Source organism: Mustela erminea, chromosome 9 (genome assembly GCF_009829155.1).
Source record: "Mustela erminea isolate mMusErm1 chromosome 9, mMusErm1.Pri, whole genome shotgun sequence".
Classification (NCBI taxonomy): domain Eukaryota; kingdom Metazoa; phylum Chordata; class Mammalia; order Carnivora; family Mustelidae; genus Mustela; species Mustela erminea.
Window position 1 is genome coordinate 51969388 of NC_045622.1, and position 15057 is coordinate 51984444.

The 15057-nt window shown below is 54.8% G+C and overlaps 1 protein-coding gene across 1 annotated transcript in view; it reads left to right on the forward strand.

The window, feature by feature from the left end:
- Positions 1-14120, forward strand: part of GAB2 (GRB2 associated binding protein 2) — a 190036-nt gene extending 175916 nt beyond the window's left edge. Inside the window, exons 4-10 of the mRNA XM_032356733.1 lie at positions 3540-4132; positions 5377-5471; positions 6571-6835; positions 8046-8136; positions 8378-8477; positions 10199-10324; positions 10995-14120. Coding sequence (XP_032212624.1) covers positions 3540-4132; positions 5377-5471; positions 6571-6835; positions 8046-8136; positions 8378-8477; positions 10199-10324; positions 10995-11138 — 1414 coding nt within the window. The 3' untranslated portion in view covers positions 11139-14120. The remainder of the gene's footprint in view (positions 1-3539; positions 4133-5376; positions 5472-6570; positions 6836-8045; positions 8137-8377; positions 8478-10198; positions 10325-10994) is intronic.
- The last annotated feature ends 937 nt before the right edge of the window (positions 14121-15057 follow it).

Genomic DNA, 15057 nt, shown 5'->3' on the forward strand with positions numbered 1-15057 from the left:
AGGGACCCCCACGCTGGGCCCCAGGCTGGGGCAGGGGTGTGCTCCCAGGAGTGCAGGGCTGGGTGGAAGTGGTGAGACCCACCCCGAGCCGCTGGGGCAGCACCAGGCTGGCGGGGGTCCAGCGGGATGCCCCGTGTGCACAGCGGCAGGGGGAAGAAGTAACTGAACTGGAGAGGAGGAGGAGAAGGAGGTCTGGCACCCTTCTGTAGAGCCAAAAGGCCTTTTGTGGCACTTTGCATGAAATTCTGCCTCAAAGAAGCATTCTGGGGAAGGCAAATAAGCCAGGTCCAGGACTGGAGTGGAGACCGGGTGGGACACGTCCAGGGCTGAGTGAGTAGCCCTGGAGCTCCAGGGCGGGATGCCCTGCGGAACGGGGGCTGGTGGGTTCTGAAGGGGAAGGGCTTCAGCCCACTGACCGGGGTGTTGGCCAAGCTCAGGAAATGGGATGCTGGCACCAACACTTCTTCATGTATTCATTTATTTATATGTTAACTTCCTAGTCCATTCGACAAGCCTTTATTCATCATTCTCCATGGGACAGCACTAGTCCGGGTGCAGAGGAGAGAACAGAGCTAAGATACAGTTCCCTTCCTGGAGGAGATGGCGGTCTGGTGGAGGAGACCCGCACTAGTGGTCCATAACAGATAACACTTGCTGCCTGCTCCCAGCAGAGTTGAGCGAGTGAGTGATTATGCCTGGAGTTAGAGGATGGTCAGAAACAGCTTTAGAAAGTTGGGCCAGGGAGCCTGGATGGCTCAGTCCGTTGTCTGCCTGCACCTCAGTTCCCCATCTCAGGGTCCTGGGATCCAGCCCCAGGTCAGGCTCCCTTCTCAGCGGGGAGTCTGCTTCTCCCTCTGCCCCTCCCCCCCACTCATTCTCATTCTCTCTCTCTTTCAAGTAAAATCTTTTTTTTTTTTTTTTTTTAAATTTTTCCATTTGTGCCAAGTTTGAGGGATAAATAGGGGTAGGAGCTTGCCAGGTTGCAGTAGGAAGCCTTTAAGACAGCATGAACGACACATCCATGCCCAGAGGCTTAACTGCCCGGGGCCCACAGGGGACAAGGGAAGTTGGACTGAGTGGATCCAAGAGTGAAGGGGAACAGAGAGAAGAAGATTGGAGAGGTGAATTAGAGCTGGAATACAACTTAGTCCTAAAGGCACTGGCACAGTGTTGGAAGTGTGTAAGCTGGCAAGTCAGGAAAGTAAATGTCTGGAGGACATGGAGAGGGTCTGAGAGGTCCTGGCAGATGGTAGGAGATTAGCTACCAGCCCTTTCATTATGCGGAAGGAAAACCAGGAGGACATGAACTGGGGTGGATTCAGTAGAACGGATAGGGTTCTTGAGTGAAAAATTGTAATGGTGGGGGGTAACTCCTGGGTTTCTGGCTTGAGTGACTGGTGCATTCCCAAGATGGGAGAGCCAGGAAGAAGATGAGTTCATTCCTGAATCAGGTTAAGGTTCGAATAAAATTATGTGAAGCATGGAGCAATGTTTAAGGTTACTCCAGGACACCTGTGATGTTCTCCCCACCCTGCCTTAAAACCTTCCAGGGGCTCCCCTGTTCCCAGCAGCTCCAGCCTGGTCCCTGCACTGTCACCGCAGCCCTGCCTCCAAACACACTTGCTGCAGCCCGAGCAGCCTGCACTTCTTTCCCTTGCTACGCTGTTCTAGTTCCTTGTGCCTCTCACTAGAACACCTTTCTCCTCCTCTTACCTTTTGCCTGGCCAATTTCAAGACTCACTCAAAGGTATGATCTTTGAAGAAGGCTCCCCTGACATTCTGTAGCACCACCACCAGGGGGTGGGGGGTTGTCCGTATGACTCTGTCCAGAGCTGGGTACTCACCCACTTGGTTGGTGGGATTTGGATGCATGTCCCCTCCTCCCACCTCTATGTCCCCCAGGGTAAGAGGCATGTGTGTATCTATTGTGCCCAGCCCACATGGGAAATAGGACATCAGTAAACATTTGTTAAATGAACAGATCTCAGTCTTCCAGCTACCATTGGCTCCCGCATCCTTTGTTCCAAGCACTCCATTATCTAAGGGCTAGATGTTCCATGATTCAAGTCTGTGGCGTTGGGCTTGGCTGTGTGTGTGAAATGGAAAAGAGAAAGAGTAGGAACACAGAGGCCTAGAGAGGAGTGAAATGGAACTCCCCAGTGGTCAAGGACGCCAGTTTACAAGAGAGCCTGGCCTAGACACCTGTTTCTCCTCTTTCTAAAGTACTGGGCCCTATTTTCTATCACCATCTGGTGGCCACATCCATAAATAACAAGCTCCCCAGGAGCTTAAAGAGCTCGCAGAGGGCAAAGCTTCCAGCGGATTGGCCTCAGGGTGAGTGCCTCACCCTCCCCAGCTGTAGCGTGCAAATTTGTATGTATGCAAGACATGCTGGTAAAAAGTGCCAAGAACCTTGAATCAGATTCTTGAAGAAACTTAGAGCTTCCAGAAGGCTGAGAATCACTGTTCTAAAGGACTGTCCTAGAACAGTGATTGTATGAAATCCTAGGAGGAATCATAACGTGAGAGGGTATAGAACATACCTGGACCCCTACTTGCTCAGAACCTCACCTTCCACTTTCCTCCAGCACCCACCTCCACACAACACAGAATCCGGCCTGAAAACCACGTTCATAAGGCCAGTGGCTCCTGGAGCTTCAGAGCCAGATGAACCCTGGAGAGCCTCTGAGACCCTCCAGGCCGTGCCTTTGGATGGGGGCCGAGTGGGGCTCACAGAGATCGTGGCAGTAATAGAGCTCACACAAATCCTTTCACTCTCCTGGGTCTTTTTTACCATTCAGCCTTGCCTTATTTCCCAAAAACCTCCATTTTAAAACTATAATCCTCAACACTTTTTCTATCTATAATGTAGTTCCCAAACAGGAAACCATTTTTCCTATAAAATTTTAGTCTTCTGAAAAGAGCCATTTCCCCCCTGAATGCCTTTCAACAGACCATAATACCTGTTAGAAAATAAATTGATAGCTTGCATTTGAACAGTTCTTTATAACTGACAACTTCCACAGCCATTAGCAGACTTGTTTTACTATGGGGAGACAGACTGAGGTAAAACGGCCTGTTTGCTAGCGTGTGACAGCAGTTTAAGGTTCTTTCCATCGTCTCATAGCCTTTACCTTCCATGCAAACAGGCGGGTGGTATCACTGCCGTGTTTATTTGGAGGGGTGAGGGGTAAGAGGGACATCTGCTAACCTCAGCCATCTTGGGGGGTGAATAAATGTAACATCAATCGCATGCCTGAGTATTAGATCTACTGGAGTCTAACATCTGAACAACCTTCCACGTGTGTTTTTAGTCACGATTTTTGCAAATGCATTAACCAGAGCTCAGAAAGGGAACGTGCCTCATGCCAAGGCACACAGCTGGTAAACCATGATACGCCTCGGGTCTGCCAGTCCCTCGGCCTGGTTCTGTGCACCAGACGGTCAGCTCGGGCTCTGAACATGCCAGTTTCCCTCCGGGGTGGGCAGTCCTGGCTCCTCTAGCCTGCCCGGTCCCTCCCTTCTTCTCTCTCCTTTAGGAGTGCCAGCTTCTCTCAGGGCACGAGGGCCTCATTTCTTATGAGGAGCGACACAGCCGTACAGAAGCTTGCCCAGGGCAACGGACACTGTGTCAACGGGGTCAGTGGTCAAGTCCACGGTTTCTATAGCCTCCCCAAGCCAAGCCGGCACAATACGGAGTTCAGAGACAGTACCTACGACCTCCCCCGGAGCCTCGCCTCCCACGGCCACACCAAGGGCAGCCTCACGGGCTCTGAGACCGATAATGAGGACGTATACACCTTCAAGACGCCCAGCAACACCCTGTGTCGGGAGTTCGGGGACCTCCTCGTGGACAATATGGACGTGCCAGCCACCCCGCTGTCAGCCTACCAGATCCCTAGGACGTTCACGCTGGATAAGAACCACAATGCCATGGCAGTGGCCACTCCCGGGGACTCGGCCATCGCTCCCCCACCCCGGCCTCCCAAGCCAAGCCAGGCAGAAACACCTCGATGGGGCAGCCCTCAGCAGAGACCCCCAATCAGCGAAAGCAGCAGATCCATCTCTGCCGCGGCCACCATCCCCAGGCGCAACACGCTCCCAGCCATGGACAACAGCCGACTGCACCGAGGTTGGTAAAAACCCCAGCCGCGACCCTGGGGGGAGTGAGGTGGCTTGGGAGTTCTCAGTAATTTTCCAGTCCTTGGTTACCCCTGCTGTGGAGACGTAAGGCCCACCCAGGGCACTGATACTCACAGGTTCAGGGACCTTGTACCCAAACCCCTTCCTGGCTGGTCCTCCAGCCCCGGAGGCTATTTGGCAGATGCCTGACATGCAGGAGCGTAGCTGACCCTGCCTGAGCAGTTCCTCTTCTCTTCAGGGAGCTGGACCAGTTTGGGTTAACCACAACACAACTTATTATGGGTTTGGAAGACCAAATCACAGTATTTGATTCAATATAAATCAAAGATGGAAAAAAAATAAATATAGAGGACCAGTTCGAATAAATATAGAGGACACAGCCAAACCTGTGTGGACTATTAACACAAATTCTGAGCTACTGAATATTTTCTAAGCCACATATGAACCTCTTTGGGGGAAAGTCTGGACTTCTAAGTATATAAATTTCATGGTCACTAATTTCCCCTGAGCATATTCCAACCCTGAATAAGTGTCCTCTGTTTGACAAAAAAAGTACAGTAATATTAGTTCCTTTCATTTTGTATCATGCCACATAGCTTGCAAAGCCTGCTTCTGTCCATCCTGTTGTGTAAGTCACGGAGTGACCCTGAGTGTGTGGTGGGAGAAACCCTCAGCGTCCCCATCTCACATGACGCCTATGGTAGTCAGGAGACGTATTCAGGATTGCAGCGTCCATCGGGGACAGAGATGGGACTCAGACCTGGGCTTCTGAGTCTTGGCTCAGTCCTCTTTCAGTCCATCGACTACCTGATCAATCACCTTGTGCTTTGGAATTGAAATGATACTGATGCACAGAAGCACGTCTCTACCCTTCAGAGAGCTCCCATCCAGTTGGAGAAATAAATTAGTAAATTAGTCCAAGATCATTATTCCTATAATCCTCATAGAAGCGATGGCGGGGACGAGCGGGACAGGCGTCGAATGCTGTAGTGGGTGGAGGAGAGGGGTGTAGCTGAGGGAAGGAGTCGTTAAGGAGGGATCCTCTCTAGGTGTCAACACCGCAGCTGGATCGCCAAGTCGGGGAGGAATTTTTAAACTGAGGAATGATGGGACAGAATAGCTTATCACTTGGGTTTGAGAGTGGTATCTGCTGGTGTTATCAGCGAGACCCGGAGCAGCACTGCCGAGGGTCTGGGGAAGTATTAGCACACGGGTCTCCTTTCCTCTCTCTAGCTTCTTCCTGTGAGTCCTACGAGTACCCGCAGCGCGGTGGCGAGAGTGCAGGCCGGTCTGCCGAGTCCATGAGTGATGCAGTCGGTTCTTTCCTGGTGAGTGGGGGTTAGCCAGGGGTCCTCGGGCCACACTGGTGGGGTAAAGTCAGACCCCAGGGAGCAAAAAGTACAGCTCACAGGAGTGGTGGCATCTCCCTCTTAGGTCCCTGCCTGCTTTCTTGTCTCCGCCCAGATGCCTGGGTTGGGTTTTCAGAAAGTAAGGTACAGGTATCTGGTGTGCAAGGAGTGAGTGTACTTAGGAACCTAGATCACAAGGCTCGCCCTCCAGGTCAGTAGGTCGGGTCTAGAATGCAGAAGCCCCTATCTCTGGGATGGGGAACCTGAGGCAGCAGGCTCTTCCCCAACGCACTACCCAGGAGAGGGGCTGCAGCATGGCGGGTGGGTTGGGGAGTGGGAGGGTGGGGGCGGCAGTGTGCTCAGAGGCAGTCTTTGTGGCAGAATTAGGGTCTGAGTGCAGGATCCCAGGCTGCCCCCTGCAGGGGGCTGACCGCAGCTCTCCAAGCCAATGAGGGGCCTGGCGTATGCCCACTGAAATGATGAAAATTGGGTAACCGAAGCAAAAGCAGCTTGTCTGTGTGGACAGACAGGGCAGGAGTCGGAGCCGGGTGACTGCACTGTATAACTTGGTGGCAGCTCCGATTGCCGCTGGCGGTCACCCTGAGAGCTGGCCCCGGGGAGCACACTGGCCCAGACCTCACTGGCTAGGGCCCAGGTTTCTCCGGGCTCCTGGCCCTGCTCGGGCTTCAGATGCAAGCCCACTGATGGGGATTCTGGACCTGAGATGAAGGGCAGGTCCTAGAACAAACCTATACAGTCCATGGCCTGTGCCACCCTCAGCCTGGGCAGGCCCCCACAAAGCCTTGTGCACCCAGGCACCAGGGCTGTTTTGTACTAGAGGATTGTTATACATTACAAGTGGGTCTCAGGGGATCGTGGGAACTAGAAGGGACCCACAGACCTCATTTCTTTCTGCCTCTGACTGTGCTTTCCTGCTTGGTTTTCCCAGGGCCTGCCTATCAGCTTCCTGAGGCAGCCAACTCAGTCGTAATTCTCCTCACCTTGCATACCGATTCCCCTTCCCTTCCTGTTTCTTCTCACTGGTTACCACTCTGTTTCTTCAATCCCCCCCTCCCAGCCCGGGAAAACTGCCGTGGGCCGGTCAGAGAGCAGCAATTCCGAGGACAACTATGTGCCCATGAATCCAGGGTCCTCCACCCTGCTGGCCACGGAGCGAGTAGGCGATAACTCCCAGAGTGTCTACATCCCCATGAGCCCTGGACCCCACCACTTTGAGGCCCTTGGCTACCCCTCAGCAGCCCTTTCTATGCACCGGGGCCCCAGCCGAGGGAGTGAGATCCAGCCACCCCCTGTCAACCGCAACCTCAAACCTGACCGGAAAGGTGAGTCTTCTCTTTCCCCTGTCCCATCTCTGGACCAGGGTCCAGGAGCTCTCTGGATTCATTTAGGAATTGGGTGATGAGTGAACTTTCCTTGCCAGAAGCATTAGCCTCTGGGACCTAAACCACCCCCCAATTCTCACATACACAAACCCTCAAGTTCGTTCCAGTGGCCCAGCAGCTTAGGGACTGGCTGCCAGGGTAGCCTTGATGGGCAGGGGTGCAGGCACCAGAAGGACGAGACACGGTTTCCAGCTCTGCCACCGGGATTAGACGCCAGTCGTTCTGTGTGCTTGAGCTTTGTTTCTCTTCTGACAACGATGAACACTTGCCCTGCAGAGCACTGAGCAGCACAGATAATGTCTCAAAGTGCCTTGTAAAGTATAAACTGCCTTTGGAGGACACAGGCTGAGTATTAGAACTGGCAGAACGGGCTGTTACGGGATACACTGTGCTAGAAAGGCATGAGCCTGCAGACCGGCTGCCTGTGGGCTGGAATCCTCATTCAACTTCCTGGGGTGCGACTTCGGGTTAATCCTTCCACTCTCCTGAGCTTCAGTTTTCTTACCTGTGAAATGGGGATAGTGGTGCGCTTCAGAGGAAAGCATCCAGGACACTAAGTCTGGTATGTGGCAGGTGTTCGGGAAAGCTAGATCCATGCCCCCTGCGGTTCGAGTTCCCAGCCTGGTGTTCCCTTAGTCTGCTGGCCGGGGATGAGTGGCAGGAATTCAAAGGGAGAAGTAGGATGACCAGGCAGGATACCCCCCACCCCCAGGTGGTCTGGTCAGTGGAGAATTCAGATCTCAGCATTTGAAGTGAAGCCTTTAGGGCCTCCCCTGCCGGCTCCACCCGCCCTGATCCACGAGTGGCAGGGAAGGGTCACAGTGACTTTCTCTGTTACCATCTCTTGTTTTGATATACAGCCACAAATCTGAGGAGAACAGTCTGTTGTCAGACCCAGTGTCTCCATTTTGGATTCTAAAAATGTGATCACTACAGAATATGCTTGCAAAGAAAATACTCAGAATCTTAAGACACAACTTCAGGGCCTAGCAATATAGGCAAAGATCACAGAGCCTGCTGAGCCTCAGTTTCCCTGTGTAAAAGTGGGAGTACGGAAGCATTTGTAAATAGACTTGTGTGTTATGTGGACATGCGTGTCTGTGTGGCATTGTCTTCAGTGACTGATCGTTTGACTTTGTTCCTGCTCCAGTAAAGCCAACACCACTTGACCTGAGAAACAACACTGTCATCGATGAGCTCCCCTTCAAGTCACCCGTCACCAAGTCTTGGTCTAGGGCCATGTGAGTGTCCGTCTGGGGAAGCCGGAGCCTGGGAGAGGGTTGTGAAGGCTGAGTCAGGAGAGCGGCAGTCTGAAGGTCACGCCGCCGGTAGCCAAGCAGTCTCTGGGACTTGGTTTCTGGCTCTGTGACAGGGACTGGGGGGGTGGGATTGGTATTGCACCTGGAGTGGGGAGCTCTGAGGGCAGAGTGTGAGGGTGAGGACTGAAAGCTTCCCAAGGTCACGGTCTTCTCCCCACCACAGCCACACCTTCAATAGTTCCTCCCAGTACTGCCGCCCCATCTCCACCCAGAGCATCACCAGCACAGACTCCGGGGACAGCGAAGAGAACTACGTCCCTATGGTGAGTCCTCTGCGCTCCACGGGAGTGAGTCTGCCGGTCCCCTGCGGGATGGGACTACTTTGCTGTGCACAAGTGTGTCGAGCACAGCGGGGTCATCATCAGAGGCCAGGAGGACACGATCCCTGCCCTCGAAGAGGCTGCACTCTTAAAGGGCCTAGAACTTTCTCACAACTTTGATGGGCGGAGAGGCAGTGCTATGGGGACACGCTCGCAGAGAGAAGGGAGGCAGCCATGTAGGCAAAAGACACAGGGTTGGGGGGCACAGAGGAGAAGGAGAGTGGTTAACTATGGCTACAGCTGGAGATTGGGCTGGCCGCAGCTTATGAATGACCCCGAATGCAGTCTTGGGAAGCCTGGGCTTTCCCTGTGGGCCACAGGGAGCCACAGAAGGTTGGTGCCTCAGAACTGTCCCTGGGAGCCTACAGAGAATGACTAGAGTAGCCTGGACACACGTTACCATGATGCGCAGTGGTGAAGGCGATGACAGAGGGATAAACACTGTCCACACGTGAGAACTTGCCTCCCTGACGTTTTCGTTGAACGGGGAGTAGCTGCCCAGCTTCTGTAGCTGCTACATCCGTACTGGAGCAACAGTCAGCAGCCAGGAAATAGAACACAGGACTGTTGCCATTCTCATTAGAATAAGACTTCAGGAAACTCCTAGATGTTGGTCTTGGTGCCTGGACGGAGAGTGGAGCCAAGAGTGTCCCCCCTTGCAGAGCCAGTGCAGGATCCCGGGGAGAAGGCCACCCTGCTTGGATCCTGGAGGGGCAGGAGCCAGGGCCATTGGGGGCCAGCTGTTTCGGGGACACTGCCCTGTTCGAGGCCAGAGATGGGAGATTCGGAGAAGCAGGTGTGGTGCCACCTGCTTTCCAACCTCCAGGGCATAAAGGAGGGGTGCCCCGTGTTGGGGACCAGCAGGCAAACACAGGGTCGGCCAGGGAGCCAGTGGAGGAAACTGGGCCAGCCACCCCGGGAGGGAGGCAGCACGGTACAGCGAGACTCAAGTGGGTCTGGGAGCCTGACAACAGACTCGGTTCCCGGCCCCACTCGCCAGCTGGACAAGCACAGGCACCATTTTTTTTCCCAGGTTGAAATGACACAAATTTATTCTCTTACTGTTCGGGAGGTCAAAAACCCAAAATGGGTCTTACAGGACTAAAACCAAGGGGTTAGCAGAGCTGTGTCCTTTCCAGAGGCTCCAAGGGAGAATCTGATCCTTGCCTTCTTCAGCTTCTTGAGGCTGCCTGTGTGCCTTGGTTGATGGCCCCGTCAGCAGCCCTGTCCTTCCAGCCTCAGCTTCTCCGATTCGATGCTCCTGACTTTCTCCTTTACTTAAAAGGACCCCTGTGGTTACACAGGGCCCAGCGGGAGGGTGCAGGATGATCTCCATCTGATAATCCTTAATTTAACCACACGTGCAGAGTCTCTTTGCCATGTAAAGTAACATCTCCACTAGTTCTGGGGACTAGACACAGATGTGCTGGGGATAGGCGTCAGGCCACTTCTCTGAACCATAGTTTTATCTTTGTTTTAAACAAGAATAGTAAGAATAGCTACATCCCAGGATCCTTATGAGGGTTTAAATGAGGACATGAGCAGCTCCTGGCCCAGCGCAGGACTCTGAGTGGGCACTCCACACCCAGAGGTGTGGGTTTTTCCAGGTGGTGGGTTCGTCTGCTTTCTACACTTACAAATGGTTTTTCTCTCCTTTGTAATAGCAAAATCCAGTGTCTGCATCTCCCATTCCCAGTGGCACCAACAGTCCTGCCCCGAAGAAGAGCACGGGCAGTGTTGATTATCTTGCCCTGGACTTCCAGCCGAGCTCCCCCAGCCCCCACCGCAAGGTACCGCCACAGCCTAGCCCTTGGCCTTGTGCTGCCTGCCTGCTTTTCCTTTAGTCTGGGTCTTAGAGGACCTGCACACCGCCTCTGAAAGCACAGGGGCTCGAGTTCTGTCCAGCCTTCTCAGCCAGTCCATCTCCCTTGCACCAGTGAGCAAATGGGTGCAGGCCAGGAGCCGCGATCTGCTCTGGGTTACAAAGGGAATGAGTGACAGAGCCAAGCCACAAGGATGCTGTGTCCTGGTCTTGAGCTTCTGAGAACTGGCGAGGTGCATCCACTGCCTTTGGTACAGGGACCTGCAGCAGAGACTCCCGGGCCCCAGAAAGCTGCTCCAGGAAGCACACTCAGCTGCCCAGTCCAGACAGTGGGCTGGCTGCCAGTGCTCCCCTCTGGTGGGTGCTTGTTTGCACCTGCAAATTTCTTCATAGGGAGGTGGGTGGAGGCCGAACTGAAGGCCAGGGTCCCCTGGGGGCTGGGAAACCAGGAGGGCTGACGAGGGCTGTTGCAGTCCAGGAGAGATACAGGGTGGGCTGTAAGGCCCCTTTCAGAAACAGAATACAGGCTCCTGATGCCCATCTCCTCTCCCCTTCAGGAGCTCAGAAAGAGACCCCCACCCCACCCCTGTTCCCCACCATCCGGATAACTCACAGCCACCTCCCCATTCTGTCCTCAGCCATCCACGTCATCTGTCACTTCTGATGAGAAGGTGGACTACGTTCAAGTGGACAAGGAGAAGACCCAGGCCCTGCAGAGCACCATGCAGGAGTGGACAGATGTGCGGCAGTCCTCGGAGCCTTCCAAGGGCGCCAAACTGTGATACGGGGCCACCGCACCTGGGGAGGGGCCAGGAGGCAGCATCTCCAGTGCTGGCTCCTCTCCTCTTCCGCCACCTCCCAACTCACACAATCTCTCTTCTCCCAGTGCCCCCTCCTGCCACTCTGGCCTTCAAAGCACTTGATGTCAGGGACCCTGAACCCCTCTCCTAAGAGGAGAGGGCCTGATCAAGGCACTTCCTCTGCCCACTCGGGGCCCCCCTTTGATTTTTACCAGTAATGGCCATGCCTCTACCCACCTTAGTTAGAGCTATTGCCAAAAAAAATCCTTCAGCCTCTTCCTGTCCTTTAGACCCGAACACCTACTAAGGCTTTGGGAGGGGCTGGGGCTCTGAGCCAGATTCCACACCTCACTTCCGGTCCTAGCCCTCAAGCCCTCCAGCTACTGGGCTACCTCTCCTTCAGTCCCAGAAGATGCCACATTGTATCGCTGACCCAGGGAGCCCAGGACCAGCAGAGCAAAGTGGACATGGACTTCATCCTTGTCTTGGTAGAGCAAGGCAAGGCCCCCAAAAGATGAAGTTGAGAAGGAAGGTTAGCAGTGGTCTTGAGGGACACAGGAAGGAGGTCCCGGATGCAAAAGGCAGGTGATACAGACAGGAGTCCTGCCCCTGTGTAGTAGGAATGGGTTCGGAGAGGCAAAGGGAGGAGGACACAAGGGAGGGAAAACAGAGGAGGATGGGCAGGGGTGACCAGGGCCCCTAGTCCAGTGGCACACCCAGGCCCCCCTCCATGGGCGTACAGGAGGGGCTAGGAAGGTGTGGGGTGCTGCAGCCAGTGCAAGGTGGAGAGGGAGTCGGGGGCAGTAGGTAGGTACTGCAGGGCCTACCCCTGAGGGGCTGGCCGCTGTAGTGGGGAGGGAGCAGCAAACGTGCCTCTGCAGGACAGGTGGTGGGGCAGCGCAGATAACTGATGGGCTGAGAGGCAGGAGGCGGACAGTGCAGCTGGGGGCAGGGGGGTGGGGGTGGGGTGGAAAGCCCGGGCAATGCCTGGGGCTGCAGGCCAGAGCCGTGAGTGTGAGGGTCATGGGGAAAGCATTGCAGGGGAGGGTGGGGCCAAGAGGATGTTGGGGAGGGCTGGGGCTTCTGCTGCAGCCAAAGCCAGTAGGAGTATGGTCCCGGGAGCCCTGAGCCATGTTGGATTCAGACCTGGTCCCTGGGAAGGGAGAGGCCAGACCTCTGCTCCTGTGGCTTAAAGGCCCCGCGTGAGCTGTGTCCTCCCCCACCAGGTCTTTTGTCCTAAGGTGGGAAGGACAGATCTGAATCTTTTGCCGATGGTTCTTGCCCAAATCTTCCAGGGTTGCCGAGGTCTCATCCCACCCTGGGATGAACAGATCTCATTCCTACAGAAAAAAATACTTCCCACCACGGCTGACGGAGGTGGCTACCGCTCACCTTTGGGTTCCCGTGAGCACACACCTGGCCATGGTCTCAGAAGCCCCACTCCGGCCAGGAGGATTTTCTGCACACTCTCCTAGCAGTTCAGCTCAACTCAGTGGGAACTGACGAATGGCAGCCGGAGCCAGGTTCTGGGAATTTGAGAATTTGTGCACTTGAGGTGTGGGTAGGGGAGACCCAAGGACACAGGACATTGGTAAGGGCCGTGAGAGAGACTGGAAGCAAGGCTACTTCAGGATGGTAGTGCAGATCAGGGATAGGTGATGTCTGGGAAAAGGGGGTGCTGAGATGGGCTCGAGAGGCAGGAAGAAGGGCAGGGTAAAGCACTGGGGCTGATGGCAGTGGCTGACACTGTCCCTTTAAGGCTCTCGCTGCAGGGTCTCCTAGGACAGAGCATTGAGTGGCGCTGCCCTGTGACCCAGGTGCCCGCACTTTGGACTACGAATGAAACTGAGTGTTCAAATCTAGTGTCCAAGGAGGCCTCCTTCCAGCTCTTGGTTCCTGCAGCTCCCAAGCCCTCAGAGTGAAGGTGGAGAGGCAGAGACAGAAGGACGTGTAAGAGGATGATGGCCTGGTGAATGTAGAGACTCGGGCCTCCCCCAACCCGGTGTCTAGTACACACCTGCCTGTTCAGTTTAGCTCCCTGGTGGCCTGGCAAGGGCAGACTCAGGACGCACGGTGCCTGGGCCAGCAGGAGCAAGCAGCAAAGAGGAAGGAAGGGTTCCAGGGAGTTGAGCAAAGCAAGGTCCCAAGGAGCCACCGCCTGTGAAAGGATGGTTCCATCAGAGGGTGGCTGAGGCCCTTCCAGGCTGTTTCTCTGCAGGGGTCTGGCTCACCGGGGATGGGCAGCACCCAGGGCCTTAGTCAGTCTGCCCGGTCCCCTTCCCGAGATGGGACTTTGAAGACTTCTACATTTGAAACCCTTCAAATACGCCCCATTTGTAGGAGAGAAGCACAACCATTCCCGCTCTGCAGTGAGTGGAGCAAGGGCTTGCCCCGGCCGACCCACCCCTCACACCCTTCCAGGAGCTCTGGCCGCAGTTCGCACTCCGGGGCACCCCATGAGGAAGCGAGGCTGGGCCCAGGAGCACTGCAGCTCCCTCCTCCGGGAGCCAACGTTCTGGGACTTTGCAAGCTCCCTGCGCTGCCTGTGGAGGGGCCCTCTCGAGGTGCAGGCTGTCCTGTGATAGTTGGTGGTGTGTATTCTTGTGTGTTGGTTACACATGTCTTGAAATTTAGAATCATTTCGCACAGAACTGTCAGGAAGAGAAAAGGGGCTAACAGCCCAGTCTTAGGTTCTTGCCCTGTTATACCATTTTAAAATCGACATTTAATTTTTCAAATCACTGTTGGTGCCTAATCACTTAAGTTATTAATTTATTCTGTTTTCTCTTTTAAAAATGTGTAACATGTATTTATCCTGTGCGTAGGTCTGGGGTGGGGTGGGAATGTGTTCTTGTGAGTCCTGGTTTTGCTGTGGTGACACACGGCACAGGCCTGGAGCTTGCAGGGCCCTTTTTACGTGGTGTTGGAGCAGGACAACAATAAAGTCCATTAGAAGCAACCAGAGAAGGCTGCTGGAGCCTGCCTTGTCTGAAGGCGCCGGGGAGGGAACCCGCCTGCATAGAATCCCTGCCTGGGGGCCACCCATGTATCGGCCTACACCCAGCTCTTCAGGGCCCCCGTGAAGATAGGAGCCATCCTGCTCCCTTTCATTTTAATAGGGAGTAACGGGGCCCTCATCTTGACTGGGAACGAGAATGAATCCTCCTTACCTTGGAATGTATGTTCCTGATGTAGAAAATGGAAACTGTAACTTCCACCCATTCATCTTAGAAGGTGCACGGAGTGTAGAGATGAATTCTGGGCATGACTTGGTCTCTGCCAGACTACCAGCCCAGTTTCGCTGATTCCTAAGGTCTGATGTCTCAAGCCTCTGGGACATAGGCCAAAACTCACCTCCTCCACCTCCAGCACTGGCCAGCCAGCCCTTGCAGTCCCTGGCCACACCATGGCCTCTGTCCCTGACTTCCCACCTGCTTTGTTCCCCCAGATGGGTAGGGTTGGGGTGGAAAGGGCTCCTACATGACCTCCCCAGCTCCAAGAATGGGCTGGCACCTGGGGACCCCAGGGAGGGGGGGCTACCCACCCCCCTCTTTCCTCCTGGCCATCGCCCATCCCAGGAGGGGGCCACACACCTGTACCAGGTTCTCCCAGGGAAGGCAGGAAGAATGTGGGAGCAGCAGTAGCCAGTTCTGGTCAGTCCAGATTCTCAGGGTCTGAAAAATCTCCAGATGCAGGGCCTCTGGCTTCACCCGATAGGTGAGTCCCCCCAACAGGACCTCCTAGGGCAGTGGACTGGGTAACTGCCTCTCACGGTAATGAGTGTCCTTGCCTCTACCAGCACCTGCCTCTGGGGACTATGACCACTGCTGGTCCCAGCTCTACCCTCGGGGTTCTTCCAGTCCTCACCTTGAACTTGCAAGTGCTTCAGCGTGGCACACTG